The following is a 25,473-nucleotide window of genomic DNA, read 5'->3' as shown; positions in this document are numbered from 1 at the left end:
GCATTGTGGCAAAACTTTCAAATAAAGGATCCATGGCAATAACAAAAACATATGAAACAGCAAATATATATATGAATATAATAGATGACTATAGTTTTATAAAAAAGATTCAAAACATTATTCAAAAATGGTTCAAGAATGTTCCTGCAAACACAGTTTTGCAAAACCATCTCAAACTGTCATGATTCTTTTTACTGAAGTTTCAAACGGCTATATCTGACCTCTGACATTGGAAGGAAGCAGGAAACAACTCATTTGTACTTGCCAACAACTCACACTCATTTGGCTTTTGTGAATCCAAGCAAAACTCAAATCAAGACTAATTCAAGAATGAATAGAGAATCTGACATTTATGCAGAAGCTGTCTGCTGCTTGTTTGGCACTGAGTAACGGCTATAGTTTGATCTCTAACTGGTATACTTGAAGGTCAAGCTTCAACCTCAAGCAAGCATCTATAAAAGGCAATCAGATCCAAGAGAAAGAGCAAGAGTTTTCAAGCAATCTAAGTCTTACAATCACATTCAATCTCTCAAGCTCAAAGCTCTTTTTAAGTCACTCTTGTTATTTCATATTCTGAGCATAGATCTCTTTTAGAGTGTTTTCATCTAAGCTTCTCATTTTGTATTGAGTCTCAAAATAGCTTAGAACCAAATCAATCACATTGTAATAGCTCAAGTCAATACGTAACTATTGATTGAGTGTTTTGGTCAAGGTGACTAGGAAAGTGTAAAGCTATCGGAGCTTTGCTAATTGTTGATCTTAGATCAAGATCAAGGAAGAATTGTAGATCTTGGATCTGTAACGTTTAAGTGATTCTAGTGGACAAAATCACAGGTGGTGAGGACTGGACGTAACCCAAAGATTAGGGGTGAACCAGGATAACTCTTTGTGTTGATTCTCTTTCCCTTAACTTTTATTTTCTGCCTGTTTATTTACACTGCACAGATAATTTTTAGAAAGATCATACTACTGTGCAGAGATTTCTAGTGTTAAAAATGGTTGATAAACATACTCATGTTTAATTTAACCTAAAAAATAAAATAAACCAATCAATCAATTTCTAGTGTTTCAAACAAAACTGGGATTTAATTCAAAGAACTTTTTTACCTAATGAGTTGATTTAATTCATCATAGACTAGAAAAAAATGACGTTACATGCACGCCTAAATTTTATATGCATAGTGGTGTGACTATGGATATTAAAAATATTGGTTTGCCTTTACATCCCAATCACCTTCTCTTTTTAGATTTATTGCATTATTTTTTTTTGTAAAAGCAGAATTTATTAAAGAGAGAATTGTGCACAAGGAGTGCAAAAATAACACAGTTCCAATCCAAGACAAAATACAAAGCCGGCTCCAACCACTGCATCTTCTAAAAAGAATCAGACAAAAATAATGCGCCTTGGGATCTCGCGTCACGCTACTAACAAACTCATGGACTTTAGAAGCTGAGATGCTTCTGTCCCAAGTCAACTGGACAATGACCTTATGAGATGCAACGTCCAAAACGTAAAATTTATACAGAGCAAATGCACTTTAACATAACCACTTTCTCAATCTTGAACCTGCACTATATCTACCTTATTATAACAGCAAAATGATAGAATACATATAGGAAAATCATTCTTGAAACCTTCATGCATTAACACCAACACAAGCTAAAGGATTGGTACGCCACATACATAGATCATAGTTAAAATAGTACACACATAAATTAAAATTATTTCATACAAACTCTTAAAATTATATTTTATTTGAAATATATTACAGCAGCCAACTATGAACATGTACTAAAATATAATACATACCTATATATACATTTTTTTTGCAATATAATACAAATTAATTAGTGACACCATTCTCCTTCACTTTTTTCTCCAATTTACCATTAGCCTTCACTTTTAATTCCTCTTGAGTCAATTCTTGTTTATCTTTCTCCACCTTGAGCTGAGCTTCCTCATCCTCAGCCTTTTTCTTTTCTTCTTCATCCTTGGCTGCTTTCTTTGCAATCTCAAGAGAATGAATCAAATTCTTCAAGCAAGTCTCAAAATCTTCGGTGATTGACTTCGGCATCAAACTCTCAGCAACATCAGCAGGTGTCATATTAGTCTCTCCCAACAACTTTTCAATAATGGGAAACAAATCATGATGATACTCAATATCTAAATAGTTCCTTGCAAGAATCTTGAAAGCTTGATAGCCACAATAAGACATTTCTATGTGCTTATCCATCCTTCCCCTCCTAATGAGAGCAGGATCAAGTTTGTCCACAAAGTTAGTTGTGAAAATTATGATCCTCTCTGCTCCACATGCCGACCAAATTCCATCAATAAAATTCAACAAACCAGAGAGAGTTACTTTACTTTCTTTTTTATCTTCTTTTTCAGCTTCCTTAATAGGATCGGGTTTTTCCTCATCCTCGTCATTATCTTTCTCTTTTTTCTTCTTTCTTTGACCTGTGAGATCAAGAGAACAATCAATGTCTTCAATCACTATAATTGATTTGCTTGATGTCTCAATCAAAAGTCTTTTCAAATCATTATTATCCTTAACAACTGTTAATTCAAGATCATACACGTCGTAATTCATGAAATTAGCAATAGCTGATATCATGGTAGATTTTCCTGTTCCTGGTGGACCAAAAAGTAGATAACCACGCTTCCACGCCTTCCCAACTTTAGCATAGTACTCTTTCCCATTTTTGAACTTAACTAGATCATTTATGATCTCTTCTTTCTTCTCAGGTTCCATAGCAAGTGTTTCAAACCTTGCAGGATGCTCAAAAGTTGTGTGACTCCATTTCTTGCTTCTGTAGCTCCACCAATTATTGCTTGGATTGTTGGTGAAAATCTTTAACTGCCTATTTTTCAAGGTAATAACCTTTCCTTGTTCCAACACATGTTGGATATACGAGGTAGTGATAAGATCACGATGCCTTTTGTGGAACGTTAGTGTTAAGAATCTTTTCTCATCCGAAGCAGGGTAGTAAGAAAACGATTGTGATTTTGAGGTGGTGTGATTCGCAGCCCACCAAACTTTGACTCCATTGAACTCATCTACGATCTCTTGATTGTCGTCCATGCTTAGAACAAGTGGGGTTTGGCTATCTTTGACTACTTCAGCTTTAAGCTTTCTGACTCTTTGTGATGAATTCGCGCTAAGATATGTTTGGATGACTTTGTAAGTTTCGTTGTGTTTGAGACGCTCTCCAGATAACTCATGGAAGGTAATTTGGATGTAAGGATACATAAGGTTTGTGAATTTGGTTGTGTATTTTAGAGCATATCTACGAAGATGAGGTGGGAAAAATCGGTCATACATGGCATATACAAACATTATGCTAGCCATAATTGACCCCATTTGTGACCATAGTTCCCCAATTCCCATTGCCATTTTTTATAATTTCAAATGTTTAAATGTAATAGAAATATGTTGGATTGTTTTTCTAACTTTTGTGTTGTATGAACTCAAGGGTGTGTAGTATTTATAAGGACTAAGAAGTATAATAAAGAGTGTTTCATGTGTTCAATATCACAACTTGGAAAGGACCACGCAAGTTCTCTTTGTTTTCTTGTAAATTTCTTAGTGACTACGTTTTACTAGGAGACAATTAGAGTCGTTAATGTCATGGACTCATATGTTAATTAAATATTTGATAATTGACTTAAATGTAGTTTTGGTCTCCTTATTTTATAAGTAATTGGCTTAAATAATTTATGATTGACTCATGTACTAGTAATAATTTTAAGAAAAAAATTGAGTTTTTTAGTTTTTTCTAGATTATTCTTAAAGCATCATGGATAATTTACTCAACAACTAATAAAAATTTGTCACATAAATAAATTTATAAATATAATAAAAATTAATTTATATGCAGTATATATAAATCTATTCACGTGGTTAATTTCTTGTTATCGTTAAATACATACATCTAATTCTTCAAGAGTTATATATGTCATATTTATCTAAGGCATTCTCATTGACTTGTACTTGACTATAATTCAAATTAACATATGATTCAAATCATGTAGAAATATGTAACGTGTTCAACTTCTTCTCCTTTACTATTAAGGTGAGATGCTTGCCGTCCGTATTAAGGCACAAAACATACCCCAAAATTCAGAGTTATTATTTACTTTTCAAAATTCAGAGTTTTTTTTTTGAACAATTCAAAATTCAGAGTTATTTTTTACTTTTCAAATAATTAAATAATATTTACTTTTCATATATGTGAGTGTGATCAAATGCAACTTATTTGATCACGTGACGAAAAGGAAGATAAATAAAATAAAAGATTAATTTTTTTTTTATAAGCAAAGTATATTTATAATAACTTATAAGGGAGTACAAAGGGTACTCAATCCCTTACAACTCAAAGCCAAAGATTAAAATGCTTTAGATACAACTCATAGGTTCATGACACCAATCCGAAAAAGAAAAACTAGAATTTCTACCAAACCGACAACTAAACCATGCCAAAGAACTAAATTTAATATCTTCTACAAGTTGGGAAGCACTTGAGAATGCTCCATTAAAAATCACATTATTTCTATGTTTCCAAAGATTTCAAGTAGTAGCCAACCAAATCAAGTGTCTAACACTCCCTCCTTTCTTTGAATGAACCATATCGCCGAACAATTCAAAATGATTCCAACCTTCTTTGTCGACTGGAAGATAGTTACCCAACCACCCATAAATTGCCTCCCACACACCCTTGCTGAATGGACAGAGAAAGAATAGATGGCTGCAATCCTCGTTATTAAGAAAAAAAAACACAGGACAACTCATGTGAATTAGCTAAAATACCTCTGTGATGGAGCACAGATCTCGTTGGCAACCTTTCTAATAATAACCTCCAGTCAAATACATGTACCTTTGATGGTACATCATTCCCATAGTTTATGAATAGCAGATAACACATTAGAGTTCAACGCCTCAATCTGTCTATGTTCTAATAACCAATCATAACAAGACTTTACAGAAAATTGACATGTTTTACCAAGAGCCCATCGCCATGTATCTCGCAGATTTGGTTGTAACGATAAATCCACCAGCAACTCCTTAAGGTCTTCTAAAAGTTGTTCTTCACTCGCCGTTAAATGCTCAGACCACTGCCAATACCACGATAAAGACACTCCATTCTCATTTATCCTCTCAGCTATCATTACATCTTGAGAAGCCTCTTTAGCAAAAAAATTAGGGAATAAATCTCGAAAAGTATGATTCCCAAACCATTTAAAATTCCAAAAACCAATGTCCTGACCATTACCAACACAACTTCTTACATTTTGTTTAAACCAATCAGTCTCCATCCCCCTGCCTAGACCTATGACATCCTTCCACCAAAAAAGACGACCTTGCATCAAACCTCGCAGTGTCTCTGCCCAACAACTGAGTTGGTAAATGACCGTACCTAAAGCATAAAAGATCATTCCACACAGCATCGCCAACTGATAGAAACCGCCATTTCCATTTACATAACAACACCTGATTAAACAAACCTAAGTTCTTAACTCCCAACCCACCTTTCTCCTTAGATAAACAAATTTGATCTCATTTAACCCAACACAATTTTTTGTCCTCTACTCCACCTCCCCATAAAAAGTTTCTTTGAATCCTCACTAAATGTTTTAAAATACAAATAGGAGCTTTAAAAAAAGAAAAGAAGTAAAGAGGGAGACTGACCAGTACTGAATTTATGAGAGTAATCCGACCACCATAGGATAACTGTCTAGTGCTCCATGTGTTTAATGAGTGACCTAATGAGTACATATATATAGTGCCACATAGTGGGTAGTAACTTAAATGGGCCAAAGGGCTAAAAGCCCAATAACTAAACAATAATAAAAATAAAATCCAACTAATAATATCTTACTACATTTTACTAATATCAAAATTACGTAATTAATTATTTCTCCATCTTATACTCTATTGGTGACCATCTTACACTGCAAAAAATTTGCTGTTTAGCCACAATTTACTAGCCACGGTTAAATTGACGTAGGTAAAGATGTTGATTTGCCACGGTTTAGCTGTGGCTAACATAATCTACTTTTTCTCAATCACGCACTACTCTCTTTCATTCTCCCTCTTCTTCTTCAACACCAACACTCCCAATTTTCCATGCCTTCACTCGTCACTCTCAATTTCACTAAGTTTCCTCCCAATTTCACTAAATTTCCTCTCAATTTCGTGAAACCTTTGCTCTCCATTTCCATCACATTCACTCTTCAACGACCAAAACTTTCACTCTCAATTTCCTCCATAATCGCTTCCGCCATCGTTTTTCCCTTTCTCACTCCGCCATCGTTCTATTCTGTGAGCCACCATTTCAGATCCATGGTTCGTCACATGCATTTGGATTTCATCAAGTTATAGTTGTTCGGATATCGTCGCATTCAGATTTCACCCATCATCACATTCGGATTTCACGTGTTACACCCATCATGAAGGACTTACCTCGAGTATTTTACTACTACTAATACAACTAGTTTAAACGTTAACTAATATTCTCCGGAATACAATCTTCGCTTCTAGCTAGTTGTATTTTACTATCAAATGTATTTTACACCCACACACTTCTGGTTAACATGGTGTATGTCTATCCATGTGAGGCCCCACTCCAAGATCATGACACTCTTTCTAATACTCTCATTAAAAGTTTTAATTTAAAATTTGCAAGAGTATAATTCCCTTAGAGCAACTCTTAGTGCAAACGTGGAGGTTTTGGTTCCCTGTGTCAGAGTTCTCAGCGTTGGAGCAAATACATGTGGCGTTCCTGTTATCTAATTTTCTTCGTCAGTTGCCTGCTGAAGCAGCAAGCTTTGTGTGTTGCTTATCATTAAAATACAATAAATCTTGCTAAAAGTACAACCGAATGAGGAGAAAGAAAACCATATGTAATTGAAAAACATAAATTTTCAAATTTCAATTTCAATAGAAAAAAAAAATGAATATAACAGAAAGAGAGAACTATAGATCCTGCTGGTTCATAGGATGAGATGAGATGAAAGAAAATTAAGTTCCCTCCATTGTAGATAGCATGCCAAAAACCTAAACACGACCTTCAAAACTGATTATTCAAAAGCAACCAATATGAACATAATTGTTAAGGTTTTATTAAAAAGTTTCAAAACATTATTAATATTATCTAGTCCAAGTTAATGGATGAAACCATTCTCCTTAACATTTTCCTTAGAATTTTCATTAGTCTTCTTCAACTTCAGTTTTGCTTCCTCGTCCTCAACTTTTTTCTTTGCTTCTTCCTCTGCCGTTTTGTTTGCAATCTCAAGAGATTGAATCAAATTCTTCAAGCAAGTCTCAATAAAAGTGGTATTGTTTATGTATATGATAATAGACACAATGCAGCTTTGAAAAGCTTTTGGCATCTCACTAATGATAATAGACACAATGAGGAAAAATATTATGAGCTTAGACTAAATATATGTTAGAAAATCTAATCAAAAAACAATGACCAAATAGGTCTATTTATATATTTGAATGATCTTTCTGAACTATAGGTATAAAATATTACAACACATGAAACAAGTTCAGAGAATCATGTTCTGTTTTTAGTGAGCATGTATTTCTTGAGAATTATAGAGAAACAAAAGTATATAACTAGTTGCATTGTGGCAAAAATATCAAATTAAAGGATCCATGACAATAACCAAAACATAAGAAATAGCAAATATATATATGAATATAATAGATGACTATAGTTTTATAAAAAAAATTAAAAAAACTGCTATTATTAAAAAACTAAAAACAGAAAATTATTCTAATGGATGACACCATTCTCCACCTTTTCATCCTCTTGAGCCAATTCTTGTTTATCTTTTTCTTCCTTCAATTCAGCTTTCTCAGCCTTTTTCCTTGCTTCCTCCTTTTCCTTTTCCTTTGCAATCTCAAGAGATTCAATCAAACTCTTCAAGCAAGTCTCACAATCATCGGTCACTGACTTTGGCATCAAACTCTCGGCAACATCAGCCGGTGTCATATTAGTCTCTCCCAACAACTTTTCAATAATTGGAAACAGAATATCGTGTGACTCGATATCTAAGTAATTCTTTGCAAGAACCTTAAAAGCTTGGTAACTACAATAGGACATTTCGATATACTTATCCATTCTTCCCCTCCTAATAAGAGCAGGATCAAGTTTGTCCACAAAATTAGTTGTGAAAATTATGATCCTCTCTCCTCCACATGACGACCAGATTCCATCGATAAAATTCAACAAACCGGAAAGAGTTACCTCGCTTTTCCTTTTCTTTTTATTTTCGGCTTCATCTTCTTCCTCTCCATCACTTTTCTTTTTCACTTTCTCTTTCTCCTCATCATTATCTTTCTCTTTTTTCTTCTTCTTCCTTTGGCCCGTGAGATCAAGAGAACAATCAATGTCTTCAATAACTATAACCGATTTGCTTGACGTATCAGTCAAAAGTCTTTTCAATGCATTGTTATCCTTAACCGTTGTTAATTCAAGATCATACACGTCATAGTTCATGAAATTAGCAATAGCAGCTATCATGGTAGATTTTCCGGTTCCTGGTGGACCAAAAAGTAGATAACCACGTTTCCAAGCCTTTCCAACTTTAGCATAATACTCTTTCCCTTTCTTAAATTTAACAAGATCTTGTATGATTTCTTCTTTCTTCTCCGGTTCCATAGCAAGTGTTTCAAACTTTGCTGGGTGCTCGAAAGATGTGTGACTCCACTTTGTGTCCCACCATTCATCGCTTGGATTGTTCGTGTAAAGCTTTAACCGCCTATTCTTCATTGTAATAGCCTTTCCTTGTTCCAACACATGTTGTATGTAAGTGGTAGTGATGAGATCACGATGCCTTTTGTGGAAGGTTAGTGTTAAGTATCTTCGCACATTTGAATTAGGTCCTACCGGAAATTGTGGCATTGTCGGGCTTGGGGCTGTGCTGTTAGCAGACCACCAAACTTTGACTCCATTGAATTCATCGAAGATCGCTTGGTTGTCTTCCATGCTAAGGATAAGTGGGGTTTGACTTTCTTTGACAACTTCGGCTTTAAGCCTTTTGGCTCTTTGGGTCGAGTTCGTACTGAGATATGTTTGGATGATCGTGTAAGTTTTACTTTGTTTGAAATACTCTCCTGATGACCCGTAGAAAGTTATTTCGATGTAAGGGTACATAAGGTCTTGGAATTTCTGGATGTATTTTTCAAAAAATTTATGAACATTATATGGGAAGAATTGCTCATACATGGCATATACAAACATTATGCTAGCCGTAATTGAGCTTAATTGTGAAAATATTGCCCCAAACCCCATCACCATTGTTAATTAATACTTTCAATGTTTATTTGGCGTGTCGTATATTATATATTTATAAGGACTGATTTAGGTTTTCTCTCACAATTTGTATGTTTTTTTTTTGTGAGTTTCTTGGTGACCAAGTAGTAAGAGATCTTGACAAAAAAAAAAGTTTTACGAAGAGATACTAATAATTATAGTTTCACAATTAGCAGCGAGAAAAAGATTATTAAAAAAAAAAGAAAAAAATCGTTTAACATATCTTATAATTTTTTTTGACATAACATATCTTATAAATAAACTCACAATAACTTGACAAAAAAAAAATACATGTTAAAAACAAATTCAGAGAATCATGTTCTGTATCACTACCGCTTTTCAAGCTGAACTTCATGGTTTGATGAATGCAATTGAGATAGCTTCTAAGAAGAATTGGAGTAAGCTTTGGTTAGAGACCAACTCTAAGCTAGTTATTTTGGCTTTCAGAAACTCTAGTATTGTTCCTTGGCACCTAAGGAATAAATGGATGAATTGCATGAAGGCTATTAAGGATATGTAATTTTACATTTCTCATATTTTCAGAGAAGGCAATCATTGTGCAGACAAGATTGTCTCTATCGGCTTCCAACAAAATGGGATGTTTTGGATGGATTATGCCCCTATTTTCCTCTTAGATTGCTTGAATCGTAATAGATTAGGGATACACCTAAGAGGCAAACAAGGGAATAATACGTAGGGACATTTTGCCTCTTAGATATTTTTGATAGCGGATACACCTCAAAAACATTCTACTAGATTTATTTTTTTATAATGTTCACTACTTAAATAACAGAATGATAAAAATAGAAATGCATAAGACGCGCGAGAAGTATGGACAAGAAACATTATGGACAAGAAACAGAACCATATCATATGCACCCATTGTGGCATTAATTTCAACTGATAAAGGATCCAAGGAAGTAGCCAAAACATATGAACCAGCAAATACGAATATAATAGATGAGTACTAGTTATAAAAATGATTACAAACATTATTCAAAAAACTGAAACTAACCATGTTATTACTATTATATATTAAAAACTAAAAACAGAAAATCATTCCAATATAAACTAATGGATGACATGACATGACACCATTCTACACCTTTTCGTCCTCTTGAGCCAATTCTTGTTTATCTTTCTCTGCCTTCATTTGATCTTTCTCAGCATTTTTCTTTGCTTCATCCTCTGCAATTTTCTTTGCAATCTCAAGAGATTGAATCAAAGTCTTGAAGCAAGTCTCATAATCATCGGTCAATGACTTTGACATCAAACTCTCAGCAACATCAGCCGGTGTCATATTAGTCTCTCCCAACAATTTTTGAATAATTGGAAACAAAACATCATGTGACTCAATATCTAAGTAATTCTTTGCAAGAATCTTAAAAGCTTGATAACTACAATAGGACATTTCAATATACTTAAAAGTATTTCAAACGTTGCAGGGTGCTTAAAAGTTGTGTGACTCCACTTTCTGTCATACCAACACATATTGGATGTAAGCAGGGACGGATCCAGAAATTGATGAGACAGGGGGCCGAAAAATGTAATATTAAATGTTAAATAAGTAAAGTCTGAATTCAGTAGCAAGATGATTAAGTAAAGTCTGACAAAAAAAAATTCCTTCAAAAAATTGATAGTATAATTTTAAAAGTAGTGTATTCCATTTTTATTTCCTTAATCATTGTTACTAACCTTAAATATGACTAAGAAAGGAGGGAGTATAATCCTTTTATTCAATATGACTACATATATATTATTAGTATTGTAAGACAATGAACAACAGGGAGGGAGGGGCCCAAGCCCCTGCTTGCCCCTGCCTAAGTCCGTCCCTGGATGTAAGTGGTAGTGATGAGATCACGGTGCCGTTCGTGGAAGGTTAGTTTGAAGTATCTTTCCGTATTAATCCTTTAATTCTAATGGGTAACAGTTCCAGTAATTTAAACTTCAACCGCAAAATAAATAAAGTTTGTCATTTTTTCTAATGATTCGCTTTAGGGAAAATTTATTAACCACTTGAATCAATATCTTAGTTAACACAAAGATTTCGTTTTTTGTTTTTGTTTTCACCAACAGTTTAATCTGGTTCGGGAATCAGTTCTGACATAAAGTGGTTCCAGCTTTCTCCCGATCACAGTTGCGGGATCGAACCGCGATCCTCCCTACCAAGTTCAGCGTCGATTTCGTTTTTGTTAATAATTATAGTTTCACATTTAACAACGAAAAAAAAAAATAAAAACAAAATACTCCCTAAGGCCTTTACCAAAAAAAAAAAAAAATACACACTAAGGCGAATCATTTAACATATCCTTTAAACTCAAAATAAGGCAATAAATTCTTACTAGTAAATTTAATATCTTTAATATGATTGCTTGTTAGAAAAAAAATATCTTTAATAGGATTATTAGCTTGAATTCTCTAAATTCAAAAAATTTACATTGACCTACTTATAATTTAGTTTTAAGGTCTGTTTTCTCATTACCATTTACCATACAATGTTTACCGACCTATTTGTACTAAATATATGTGAATGCTAGTTTTGAATGAAGAAAATCTAAATCCCAACAGTTTAATATTCTATTAATTACCTCAATGTTCCAATAACATAATGGACTTTTCTTGATTGTACATCATCTCCTTCTTTTCTTTTTTGTGATCATGAGGAGGCAAAAAAAATATGCACCAATATTTTTTGTGATCCTGAGGGGGGCAAAAATATATACACCAATATAATTAACACACTTAAGATTCATTTGTATTTTAAAAATATTTTTAATTTAAAATTTAAATTATATGTGGACGGTTGATATATGACATTTGACGGCAAATTTTATATTTTATAATATTTTGTAAATGCAACTCATGTAATAGTTATCAGAGAAATTTTTAAAATACATTTTTATAACATCCCAAAAACTTAAGTAATTTATGTAAAAAAAAAACTTAAGTAATTAGTAATATTTAGTGAAATTAGATTCTTTAGTGTCTGTTATATGTCATCTACTACTCTTCATCCAATCCAATAATTGATAGTAAAACAAATAATTTTAGAGAGAGAGAGAATGAACGAACGATTGATATAATGTCAGCATAAACGGCAGGAGAGAATGAGTTGGAGAGAGTCCAAATCTTCAAGTTCCATTCATACATAGGCACCATTTGGGCCCACTACTTTTAGAGTTTAAGTTCCCTCTATTTGTTCTCCATTTGTATAAGTTGTTTCGTATAAGTTTAAAAATAAGTCAATCCAAACGTGTCTTAAATATTAAATGTTTCGATAATTCCTTTTTATTTTTTATTTTCTTTTACGGAATATCCCTTCTTCTTCTTTTCTCTCTTTTTTTTTGACATTTTTTTTCTCATTCTTATAATCTATTATCACGGGTTCAGATTTTTCGAGGAAATATATCTGGATTCTATACGTATATTCAGATTTTTTTTTATCGCTCAATACCTTCGTAGATAATTGTTTCTTAAAATTAAATTATAAATACAGCAGACTTGACCATACTACTCATGTGAGTGGGTATTAAAATTGTTTGTAATTTATTTGGGATCCTAAATCGCTCATCTATGATAGCTAGATTTGGTCATAATATAGGATTGAAAAATGAAGTTGAGTATAAATAATTTCCTCATATTTATCATTTATATTAATCGATTGTTGGTCGAAGGAAATTTGATGGAAGTAACATGATAAGTGTTAAAGAAATAGTATATCAACATCAATACTAGTCCATTGAACAACAAAAAATCACAAATCTGAAGAAATGGGACCGAAAATATTCGTTTTTTGACTTTTATAGAAGTTCACTATAGGTTTTAGATGGGTTAATAGATACTACAATATCTTTATATGAAGTGAACTCAACTAGCAATTACTTGGTGGTTTCTAACTTGGAGGTGTTCGTTAATAACGATTTCATGACAAATATAGCAAAAGTATATTCTTTTTCCATGTGAATGAAATTCATCATGATATTCCACTACAAACAACTCTTTTCAATATTTTTGGTTGACCATTCAATAACGAACCTTCTTGGTTTTTTTTATGCAAGACCGTAGCCTTCTTGTTTTTTTTTTTTTTTTTTTTTTTATGCAAGACTGTAGCTCAACTTACGAATTTCAAGTTGAATATTTTCCTTATGTTTGAATTCGGACTCGTAGTTGCATGTGAGTAGACTTAACTATATATTTGGTCTTTTATGTTCAAAAAATTTCAAGTTAATGCCATATATAACTGATGTCAATATAAGTTTATCATTTCTGTCAAATTTTGAGTTAATTTTTTCTAAAACATGACACCCTATAAAGTTGTCCACATATGAAACCCTAATTTATTGTAATGTCACAGACTAACTTAAAACTTTTTAAACTTAAGAGATTAAAGTAAAACCTAAAATAATATAAGGGATAAAACATGAAAGGCTTAAATATGAAAAAGGTCCCTGCAATTACGGCTTATTTTGATTTTAGCCCCTGCAAAATAAAAAGTTTGATTTTAGTCCCTGCAAAATACCAAAACTTTTAAAAAGGTCCTTGAGGTGAATTTTTGGCTCACATGTCAAGTAATTGATGATTTGACAAATGCTGACTAGAATTTTTGACAACGTGGAATTAACATGTCATTTTCATTTAAAAATAGAAAATAACATGTCAGATTTTAAAAAAAAAAATTGAAAAATAGAAATAGAAACTTAATATACTTACAAAAAAAATTAATATATTAGATTTATAAAAAAAATTATCAAATAGAAGAAAGAAATCACGCAAAGAAGAAAAACGCAGAGAAGAAAAACGCAAAGAAGAAAGGGGCAAAAATTAGGGTTCCTGAATCAAAGTTGTGATTGAAGACCAGAGTAAATCAAGAAGCAATCTCTCTCAGCCGTCGATTCCTACACGAAACCGTACGCGAAGAACAGATTCAATCGCAATCGTTGATTCCTACATGAAACAGTACACGAAATTACGAAAACGAAATTGAGTTGAACAAAAACAAACAGTAGAAGAACTCACGAAGAAGAACTATGCGATTTGAAGAAGATGAACAAGTTTTTCTTCTTTGCGTGTTTTCTTTCTTTCTACTGATAATTTTTTTTATATCTAATATATTTTTAAATCTAATATATTATTATTTTTTTGCAAGTATATTAAGTTTCTATTTCTATTTTTCAATTTTTTTAAAATCTAACATGTTATTTTCTGTTTTTCTATTTTTAAATGAAAATGACATGTTAATTCTACGTCGTCAAATCATCAATTACTTAACATGTCAGCCAAACATTCACCTCAAGGACATTTTTAAAAATTTTGGTATTTTGCAGGGACTAAAATCAAACTTTTTATTTTGCAGGGGCTAAAATCAAAATAAGTCGTAATTGCAGGGACCTTTTTCATATTTAAGTCAACTTGAAATTATCCGAAGAAAAATACTTCTCATTTCGCTGTGTTTCATCAAATAAGGAAAAAGTTGAAATTTCTACAAATCACTTTCTATAATAATAAATTAATCAATGTAACCTGCATGTAAGTTTCTTGAAAGGGAAATGGTGGGGTTAAACTAAACCATCAACATTCAACATAGAAATCAAATTGCATCATTCTTATATGGAAACTTCACCGCAATTCATGCATGCATTCTATATGGGAAGGAGAAAAATAAAAAACAAATAAAAAAGACCAAAGACTAAACATAGGTTCACACCACAAGAAATCGATCTCTATATAACCATGTTAACATGTACATAGTTAACACTCACATTACACACTAAAATCGATCTATATATACATATGTTTATAGGAAGCAAGTTATAATCAAGGAGAAGGCAATAAGAGGTTGATTTGAGGGTGCCCTGTCGCAGGAGTGATGGGACCAAACTATACGTACATATATGATATGAATATATTCCTATGTTGTGGTTCCATCCTCCTGTGACAGGATTCCCTTCAACCTCTAACGACACAATTTTGATATTTGGAAACTTTAATCATCAGGTATGTTATTAGCTTTTAAATCAATTTATAATAATTGGGTTTGTCAATTGGTTCAATATTGTGTGAATTGCAATAAGAACTGAATTGATCAGAAGTTGAGTTGTTGTTGGTTTAACATTTTTTGTTTTTGCACTTAAATTTATAATTCATGTCCTGTTTATAATTAAAAAAATATATATTTATTATTAATGTCCTTTTAAATGGTGTTGTTTATCATATTAAAATTTGAACAATCGATCATACTAATGAATTGGACCCATGTCTTTATCATACTTTCTTTCTTTTTTAATAAAAAAATCCAATTTTCACATATATTACCAACATGCATTTTTCATCCAACGTCCTGAAATTCTTACTATATATAACACTTATAATAACAATATATACACACTTAATTATATATGTATATAAAAATAAAGGTTTAACTACACATTTGGTCCCTTACGTTTATTTTAGGTTTCAATTTGGTCCCTTACGTTTAAAAAGTATCAATTTGGTCCCTTACGTTTATTTTAAGTTTCAAGTTAGTCCTTTCCGTTAGTTTTGTCATTAACACCGTTTGAATAGTACACGTGTCAGCGTGTCCAAGTGCCACGTGTCAGTCCACGTATGCAAATTGACTGCCACATGTGACAAAATTGACGGAAAGGACCAACTTGAAACCTAAAATAAACGTAAGGGACCAAATTAATACTTTTTAAACGTAAGGGACCAAATTGAAACCTAAAATAAACGTAAGGGACCAAATGTATAGTTAAGCCAAAAATAAAATATGTAAAAGTGTGTGTCTGCATTAAGTAAAATTGCTGATCAATTGAGTAGTATATCACTTTTACATGATGAAAAAAAATATATTACATGATGACATGTGAAGAAGGGTCCACGGTTTGCAGGCACATGGTGTTCACAAGTGGTGTACAATTATTTGCTGACTTTGACAATTTGACCAATTAATTATTTTCAAAATATATGGCACTAGAAAGAAAGAGAATTGATGAGTTTGTGTACGAGGTGGCGGGTCAAAATATATGAGAAAAAATATATTGAACGTTTAGGCTGAGTTACATTTAGATGTTTTTTAAGTTTTGCGTTTATAATAGGAAAATATATGTCTTTTAGTAAAATGTTTTGTGTTATAATCCAAAAAATGTCAGTTCACGGTATTGTAGGCTCTTTCAAAGTCTACTTTAAACATCAAGCATTTATCTTTCTTTCTTTTTGTCAAATTTATCAATTCATTGACAACCAAAAGTTTCTTCAATCTTGCCGCTAAGACCGTTGACAAAATCTTGTACAAACTAGAAACCAAACAAATAGGTCGATGATCCAATAAAGTTTGCGGATGATCCTTCTTGGGAATGAGAGCCAGAAAAGATGCAGTAATGGCTTTAGGGAGTGATGCACTATTATAAAATTCATGAAGAAAATGAAATTGAAACCGTCTGGTTCTGGACATTTGTTACCGTCACTACTCAAAATCGCCTCTTTAACTTCTTCGCTTGAAAAATGTGCCATTAGAAGAATATTGTCTTCATCGGAAAGAGTTTGAAACTGTTAACCATTAAAATTCGGTCGGTTTAGCCATTTCTCTTGAAAATAATTCGCATAAAAATTCTGTACACAACCCTTCACCTTCTCCACTCCCTCAACTCATTGATCACCATCTTTTAAGGCCACCAATTGGTTCTTCCTTCGTCTACTTTTGATAGATTCATGAAAAAATCTAGAATTTGAGTCACCCTCTCTTACCCACCGTAATCTAGATTTTTGTTTTAAAAGACTCTCTTTTAGATGAAGTTGTTTCCAAAAATCTTTATTTAGCCCTTATCTTCTTGTTAACTCTACATCCCTAACATCTCCATCCAACATGTTTTCGATATCATTTAAATCTTCCACTGTCTTCTCAATGTTGAGGTCAAGAAAACAAAATACTTCCCTATTCCACTTTTTCAAGCAATCCTTCAATAACTTAAATTTCTCTTTCAACACATAAAGTCTTCTTACCATGTACCGCGAAACTCTTCCAAGAAGTCTCCACAAACGACAAAAAATCCGGATGCTCCAACCAACCATTGATCACTCTGAAAGGCTTAGGACCCCAATTAACGGGAGAAACAATCAACCAAACTGGACAATGATCAGATATTTCGCGATCCCCTATCCACTATCCAGAGATACCATGTTTGACAATGAAACCGTCGGACAATAAAAATCTATCTATCCGACTCATAGATTTTTCACTGGCGCTAAACCAAGAATTTTTTTTGCCTAACACCGGGACATCTACTACCTCCATCTCTTCTACGAAGCGATTAAATAACAATTTTTCACCTCTTCTATTGACAGCACTACTTTCTTTTCTTTCCGAAGATTGTAGAATTGCGTTAAAGTCTCCGCCCACACACCACTCCCCTACACTGTTTGTTGCTTGAGTGCCAACAAATCTTCCCAAAGCTTTTTCTTACCTAAAGCACTACAAGGAGAATAAACATTAACAATATGCATCACCTCACCTTCTTTCTCAACACTAATGCCCAAAAAACATTTGCTAGAAAAGTTTTTAAGTAAATTGAATGTGACATAGTTCCAAATTACTAACAATCCTCCTGAGAGACCCACTGGATCTTTTGCCACCCTTCCAACATCCTGATGCCCCCATAAATTATGAACGAGAAAATTATCTATTGAAGCTTTCTTTGTCTCTTGAAGCAAACAAACATCAAAAGCTCCTTTTTGTAGAAACAAACTCAACCTTCTCCTTTTTGCACTCCCTCCTCACCCTCTCATATTCAAAGAGACGATTTTCATTTATATAAATGTTGTCGTTGCTCCCGTCTGATTCTTTCTTCCGAATCTCTTTTTTCATTATCCTGTATTTCTTGAAGACATACCCCTTCTATCTCTTCCATAGCTGCTGCCTCCTGATTGTCCTGCCGAATATTCGATGTCACTTCGACTCCCAATTCTAAAGCTCCGCGCCAAACTTTAGTTTCTAATCAAAATTCTTTTAATCATCTAATTTAATTGCGCACTTGAATCAATTCAACTATAATTAAAAAGTTTCATATGATGAATCTCCAATTGCATGGATTATAAGCACGTTGGTAGAGGGGAAGATGGAGATCACTTGTGCATAGATGAGGAACCCATTTCATTGATGACTTGGTTGGTAGCTTTAGATTATTAGATTTTTATTTTTTTTATAAGCTTTAGATTATTTGATGTGATTCCTATAAAATAATTTATTAAGGAGTGAGATACACATCATTTAATAGAGCTCACCTAAAGTTGACATAACAATAAAGTATATAGAATAAGAAGTGTATTGGGAGTGCTTGCTAAAACAATTATTTTATAGGCACAATTTCGGTTTTATCCTTTATCTTAATTTTTAGTTGTTTTCAGATATATATGGTTGTGTGATATGCATGTGTTATCAACGGCGGCTCAAGAGAAGGTAAGTGAGACAGTGGCCTTGAACTTTACATTTTTAAGCCTTAAATTTATAGTACTATTAATTAAATTAATAGCATAATTTAATTATTTTAAGCCACATGATATAAATTTTACTCATTCATTTTACTATTAATTGATTTATTTCATATTTATTTTTGTATTGTTTAATATTATAAGATCTAATTATTCCTTCAAAAAATATTATGAGATCTAATTATGTTTTAAAAGACCTCTAATTTTGTTGTTATTATTTTAAAAGGCCTCATTTTAAATTTTACGTTAGACCTCTAGATTTATTGGGCTGGTCTCAGGGACGGATCTATTCACATCCTTATGGGGTCACTTGCCCCCACTATTATTTCAATCATTTGAAGTATATATTACTAGTATATACAAACTTTCTTGTAAATGTTCAGTTTCCTATAAGTTATTTTTCAAAAGAAAACAATTGCAAAGTGTTGTAGTAATGTAAAATAAACCAATTTCTGAATTAATGCTCTAATTTGTATTTTTTCACTACACCATATGTCCCAATCAATTGATATGTTATATTATATATATTATTGTCTCGTGAGTTTAGCTCGGCTGATAAGAATATTGGAAGTGGGATTCAAACTCTGGACAGTCTATTTATTCGCCTTTAAAGTGAAATGTTTTTCTACTAAGTGACTTGACAAAAATAAAATAAAATATTGTGCACATATATATTGCCCCCACATACTTAATTTCCTGGATCCGTTCCTGGATGGTCTTATGTGTTATCATATACTTTATAAAAGTCCTACCAATACAGACGTCTATTTTCCTACAATACTACACGAAAATTAAACGAGGTGTAGAGACATTTTTTTTTTTATTAAGAGTCATAATAATATTGATTTATATGAAATGAGTCGAAAATTGGTGGATTTTTTTTAGAAAATTCATCCATAGATAAGATAGATCGAAATAATTCATCGATATATTGATTTTCACCACAATTCTGGTATCAAATGGTTTTAGCTTCCTCCCGATCGCAATTGCAAGTGATCGAACTGTGTTCCTTCCTACCAAATTTAGTTTCAATCACCACTGAACCAACTAATTATTGGTAGGTATAGTGACACTTTGATATCACCACTTGTTAATCAATAATAGGACATATAAGTCAACTTATTAAAGTTTTGTATTATGTGAAAGTAAATTTTAAACAATAAACTAGAAAATGTAAATTAATATATAAACGAGTCGATATGCTATATATCAAGGTGTTTGGGTAAGTGCCATCCCCAAATAGTACCTACTCCTACATAGATTAGTCTTAAAGTCTTACATTTGCTGGCCTTTGGGTATCCACAACACAAGAGACTACATAACCCATCTCCCTTATAAATACGGTCCTAATTACTTGAGCAAAGCTTATGTGCTGTGCATGAAAAGCTTATCATGTAGACTAAATGTTTAGGGACTTCAGTCGCAGGAGAGATGACACCTTATGTAATTAATGGCTTGTATACATAGTCAATTTTAACATGAGTTGTCATCTTTTCTCGACTGAAGTCCAGATGCATCTTTATTTGTATTATCAAGAGGAAAATTGTTTTCATCAAGAGGTAATTAATTAAAAATCCCTTATGTTTTAATTCCTTCAAAAAAAAAGTTATTCACTTAATCTTACACAAAAGGAGGCATATGTAGACTTTGGTGGATTTTTATTTTTTCATTCTGCTTTAAATATATTTATGCTGATTGAGTCAATATTTCTCAATCAAACAGAGGATTTACTGTATTTAAGTCATGACAATGGTTTAAGATTATTGACTTTTTCTTTTTTTTGTTTTGAACAAAAGGGCAAAGCCCATCATACTAGTGACTTATTTTCTACGGAGTTTAAGTTTATGCAAATAGCTTATACAATATAAATTAAGTTTTATGTTATTTTATAAGTTCACACTAGTGAAAATTGTAATTTTATAAGCTATTTTATCATAAACTACCTTGACAAACTTATAATAATATATAAAAATTGCATAAGTTGTTTGCATAAGCTTTAAATAAGAGGGAAAAAAGTCAGGCCAAACGATACCTAAGTATTTGACTTCTTTTTATTTGAATGTTAAAAACTCAAACATTTATATAAAAGAATTTGTTTTAAAATGATTGTCACTCTCCATTTTTAATGTAATTTTAAATACACTTTTCTAATTATACCATCTAACTATTTTAATAAGGGCCTAAAAAACAATTTTGTTTTCTCTTGGTAATAAACATATTTACTTGTAATTTTGCTTTTGGTGTAATTTTGTTTCCGGTAAAATATCGATTCGAATTTTAGAACTAAAAAATTCAGAAACACCTTCGAGTTATGTTAGAGAGCTGAATCCATTCTATTGAAAAAAATAAAGAAAACTAAAGGACACCTATCTATAAAAAAATAACATTTTCATTCATTTGGTTGCTTTTCAAAGTGTCTAGTGCTACTAATGGATAATAGTCTAAGATGGCATAAAAGACATGAGGTTCTGTTTGACAAAAATTAGCAGATAGCTGATAAGTTGGCTTGTAGCTTATTTCAAATTATTGGTGAGAATATTCACATTTTCAAAGGTTTATCTGACAACCTTGCTGCAATTGGGAAACCTATCCCAAACAAAGAAAAGGTTTATCCAAGGCCACCATACTCCGAGGTTATCTCACAACTCCAAAGTCTTGATCAACGACGCAATTGGTTTTCCAATTGTGCTAAGATGCCAAACACCTTTGCTCCTATTTTGCATCAAACAAGAGCCAGGTCACTTATTGATGTTTTAAAGGACTTACTATATATAACACTAGTCAGAAAATCTAAAATAAACACCACAAATATTATAAGCCAAAACAGCACCTTAATGAAAAAAGATAACATTGCTAGTAGCACCACCAAGTCCAAGCACAACTCCCATCCAATATATTTGGCTACAAAGATGGTATTTCCATAGAGGCAATAAGCATTGGCGCCCAGTAACATTGGACTCAATATTTACTGAATCTAGATGAATAAATAAATATCACTGAAATTTAATTACATATGCAAATTAAAGTCTTGTGTGAAGTGTTTAACTTAATAGTATCAACAATTTCGGTTGAACTAGGATTTAATGATTTACAGACGCTAGAGACTACATTTTATTATACTTTTTTTTCATCACCAGTATCCGGTCCAATGAATAAGATATAAAGAGCAATATTGACAAGAAAGATGAGTATCAAAAGAACTACCCACCAAAAACAGAGAACCAAAATGAAAAATCAAGTAAAACAAACGAAACATGGATAGTGGTATGTATGCACATTGCTCTCTCCCATCATATTGTCAAGAAAAAGAGAAAATGTGAAATGAAAAGCAATACTAAATAGCATTGGTCAATTATGTTTCTATATTTATGCTCAATCTTTTCTATATTTATGTTTCCAACTCCCATGTCTCTCCTTTTTTGTGTGTTATTTATTGGTGATTGCTCATTATTTCTGTCCTTTTGTTTTGTAGTCATATAAATGTTGGATCTAAGTAATGAACTTTTAATTGGGTATATCCATAATATGCACCTCAGTACTGTTAGAAATAATATAAAACCATTAATGTGGTCATATCCTAACAGCTTAAGCTTTTGGGATAATCGGTTATCTGACATGGTATCAGAGCCTCTATGACTAAGTGGTCTAGAGTTCGATCCCCGCTCCCCTCACTTTCTAATTAAAAAGTGGAATTTAAGCATATGGTAGGTGGGCCTATGCATTATCCACGCTTCAAGCCCAAGTGGGCTCTTGCGTGAAGGGGCGTGTTAGAAATAATATAAAACCATTAATGTGGCCATATCCTAACAACTTAAGCTTTTGGGATAATCGGTTATCTGACAAGTACAATGATTGCCATATCCTAACAGCTTAAGCTTTTGGGATAATCGGTTATCTGACAAGTACAATGATTTCTAATGTACCGATAATTAAATTTATAGGTAAATGAATGTCTTTTACATGAAATAATTTTTCTTATTATTAAAAAAATTATAATAACCAAATATCATTTATCAGAACTGTCAAATATATAAAATTTGATTTTTTTTTTAACTTTTTTCCTCATAATGGTTATTATTGAATTTTTTTTTAAAGAAAAGATGTTAAAAAAATATTGTAAGGTTTATAAACAATGAAATTATGTTTTTTCTTGTGATATTATTATCTCCTTGTGATATTATTATCTCTTAAATACATTAATCGGCTAATAGTTTTTTAAATCATATAAATAATCACTCATTTATCAATTTGATAACCTAATGGACCGGCACATTCAAATTATTCGATTAACATAATATATAATTGAAAGGAAAAAAAAGTCTATTTTTCTTTTCTTAATAATAATTTAGCATGCATAGCTACAAATCACACATAATACTAAAATGATCACTAACAAATATCATTGGCAAAGAGATTGCGGTCAACATAATATATAGCGCAACAAGGTTATCATAATATGAACAGTTCCTGACATTTTATGGGCTTCAGCCAAATATAACAAGAAAAAAAAAATTCTTTCATTTAATATAATGTTTTCAATTTTCATGATCCAAATTGAATTATCATCGACTTCATCATTTTCATTTCCAAATTTTCATTTCACCGATTCAAGTAGAATGTTGACTTCGAAGAAGAATTGAAAAACTTTAAGATCCTAATTGTTGAAATTGGGTGCAAAAAATATTTGTTAAGTATTAAAAATTTGTAGAAAATAAATTAATTAACTTGTTAATAAAATTTGAAACACAAAAAAAAAATTAAAAAAACTTACAAAAATAAAGGAATTAGAAAACCACAAAATAAACTCAGCAGAAACAAAGGGAAAAGTGGTGACGTCATTTCGTTTTTGTTTTGCGGAGTTCTATTTTGGTAATCCTACCAATTATATCTAATCATGTTTTCTACCAATTGAGCCTCGCTCACTTATTTAATAAGTATAAAAAAAATTGAACCTCAGTCACATTTTGCATCTTTTTTTAAGTATAATTGTTTTTATATAAATGAGGCACAAAAATTATAACTTGTATAAGGCATTCAAAATTTTAGGGACGGCTCTGCATCCATACACAATTTTATTTAATGAGAAAAAATTTATTTTAATTGTCTTTGACTACATAAACATTAGCGAATCAATTTTCACAAAATTTAAATTGAAAAATAATATCATTAAAATAAGAATTTTTCTAATAACACCCCAAGAATATCCAATTACACCCAAATACTCTTAAATATTAATCATAATACCAATATTGCCCTTATTCATATAAATTCTTTATAAACCGTTTTTTTCTGTGTATATCAATAGTACGTGAACTCGTATTCACAGGCAATCTCACTACGCGAGTACCAACCATGACTTTGCTTTTTCAATTAAAAAAATTGACTTCTAGTGAAGAAGTCTGTGTTTTCTATTTGCCGTAAACTAAATTAACATACGTATAGTAAAAAAATTCCACTTGTACTTAACTTAATTCACGTTCATCCCTAAAACTCAATAAAACCAAGAATTTCATTTTCATAAGTTTCCAATCCACTGTTGTAATGTAATCCTTGGCATTTCAAATGATCAATTTTAGTGTGATGGATAATAATTCTCGAATAAAATTACTTAAAAGATATACTAATGAGAAGACGTATTCTGAGGGGATCATATTTTCGTTTCAATTTGGAATCTTTAATCATTCTGGGTTTTTTATATTGGAATTTTGCACTTCAAACCATATGATAGTACTGTGTTGGGATGATATTGGGTAGGTTTATCTTATGGAACTTTCTTCTACAAGGATGAGTTTAGGAAATTTATTATTTCATTAAAATAATAGGGTTCTAAACAAGGGGAAGATGACTCTTGAAAATTTAATTCTAAACAAGGGTGTTTTGGTCTTTTTAGGGTGTAACTAGGATTTTAAGGGGTGTAACTAGAAAAAATCTTAAAATAAAAGTATAGAGAATTTTGATACATACACAAATAAGAAAATACAGCACCTATCAAAAATATGGATACAACTTGAGTTTTAAAAATAAAGAAAAAAAACACAGCATTTAGAGGTGGGAATAGGCTTGACCAGAGCTAGGCAACAAAAATTTGAAGGCCTGAGTCTGACCTGTTGCCTATTATAGGCTTATCTTTTAGGCTTGAGTCTGACCTTTTGAAAGCCTAATATGACCCGATGCCTGTTTAAAAGCCTATTTCACATGAACATATTTGAATAAATAATTATATTAATTTTTAAATATACTTATGAACTAATAAATCAATGTCTTTTTAATATATAACATGATATGTTAGAGACTTTGACTATATATGTCATCATATTTCAATTCTAGTTTATAATTATACATTTATATATGTGAAAAACTAATATCGATTAATAAACTTAAACTACTGAAAAAGTTAATAAACTTATAATTTAATCAAAGTACAAATTTTAATATAAATAATAATAGTAGTAAAAATATTATTCATATTAATTTAAATAGGCCGGCCTAATAGGCTAAAAGGCTTTTTTAATGGCCTGCAGCCTGACCTATTTAACTAAATATGATTATAAAAAAGTTTTGGCCTACTCTATTTAAAAAAAAGAAAATGTTAAATAGTGCATCCAGTGCACTGTTAAGCACATAAATAAGGAAAGAAAATTTTGTCTTGAAACTCGTGCATTCAAT

The 25,473-nt window shown here is 31.7% G+C and overlaps 3 protein-coding genes across 3 annotated transcripts; all 3 read right to left on the bottom strand.

The window, feature by feature from the left end:
* Window positions 1–1,717: 1,717 nt before the first annotated feature.
* On the bottom strand, window positions 1,718–3,605 carry LOC123906455 (AAA-ATPase ASD, mitochondrial-like). Its single transcript, XM_045956368.1, has one exon. The coding sequence runs from the start codon at window positions 3,393–3,395 to the stop codon at window positions 1,845–1,847; it is 1,551 nt and encodes a 516-aa protein (XP_045812324.1). The 5' UTR covers window positions 3,396–3,605; the 3' UTR covers window positions 1,718–1,844.
* A 4,177-nt stretch (window positions 3,606–7,782) lies between these two features.
* On the bottom strand, window positions 7,783–9,327 carry LOC123906454 (AAA-ATPase At3g28580-like). The gene has a single exon (XM_045956366.1). The coding sequence runs from the start codon at window positions 9,307–9,309 to the stop codon at window positions 7,783–7,785; it is 1,527 nt and encodes a 508-aa protein (XP_045812322.1). The 5' UTR covers window positions 9,310–9,327.
* A 1,096-nt stretch (window positions 9,328–10,423) lies between these two features.
* LOC123910307 (AAA-ATPase At5g40000-like) lies at window positions 10,424–18,184 on the bottom strand. Its single transcript, XM_045961405.1, has 3 exons — window positions 18,071–18,184; window positions 17,735–17,964; window positions 10,424–10,721 (listed from the first exon to the last, which is right to left on the bottom strand). Exons 1-3 carry the CDS (start codon window positions 18,182–18,184, stop codon window positions 10,424–10,426), a joined length of 642 nt encoding a protein of 213 aa, XP_045817361.1.
* Between the last annotated feature and the right edge of the window lie 7,289 nt (window positions 18,185–25,473).

Source organism: Trifolium pratense, linkage group LG2 (genome assembly GCF_020283565.1).
Source record: "Trifolium pratense cultivar HEN17-A07 linkage group LG2, ARS_RC_1.1, whole genome shotgun sequence".
Taxonomy (NCBI): domain Eukaryota; kingdom Viridiplantae; phylum Streptophyta; class Magnoliopsida; order Fabales; family Fabaceae; genus Trifolium; species Trifolium pratense.
The sequence above is the reverse complement of the archived record's forward strand: the minus strand, read 5'-3'. Positions and strand labels throughout refer to the sequence as shown.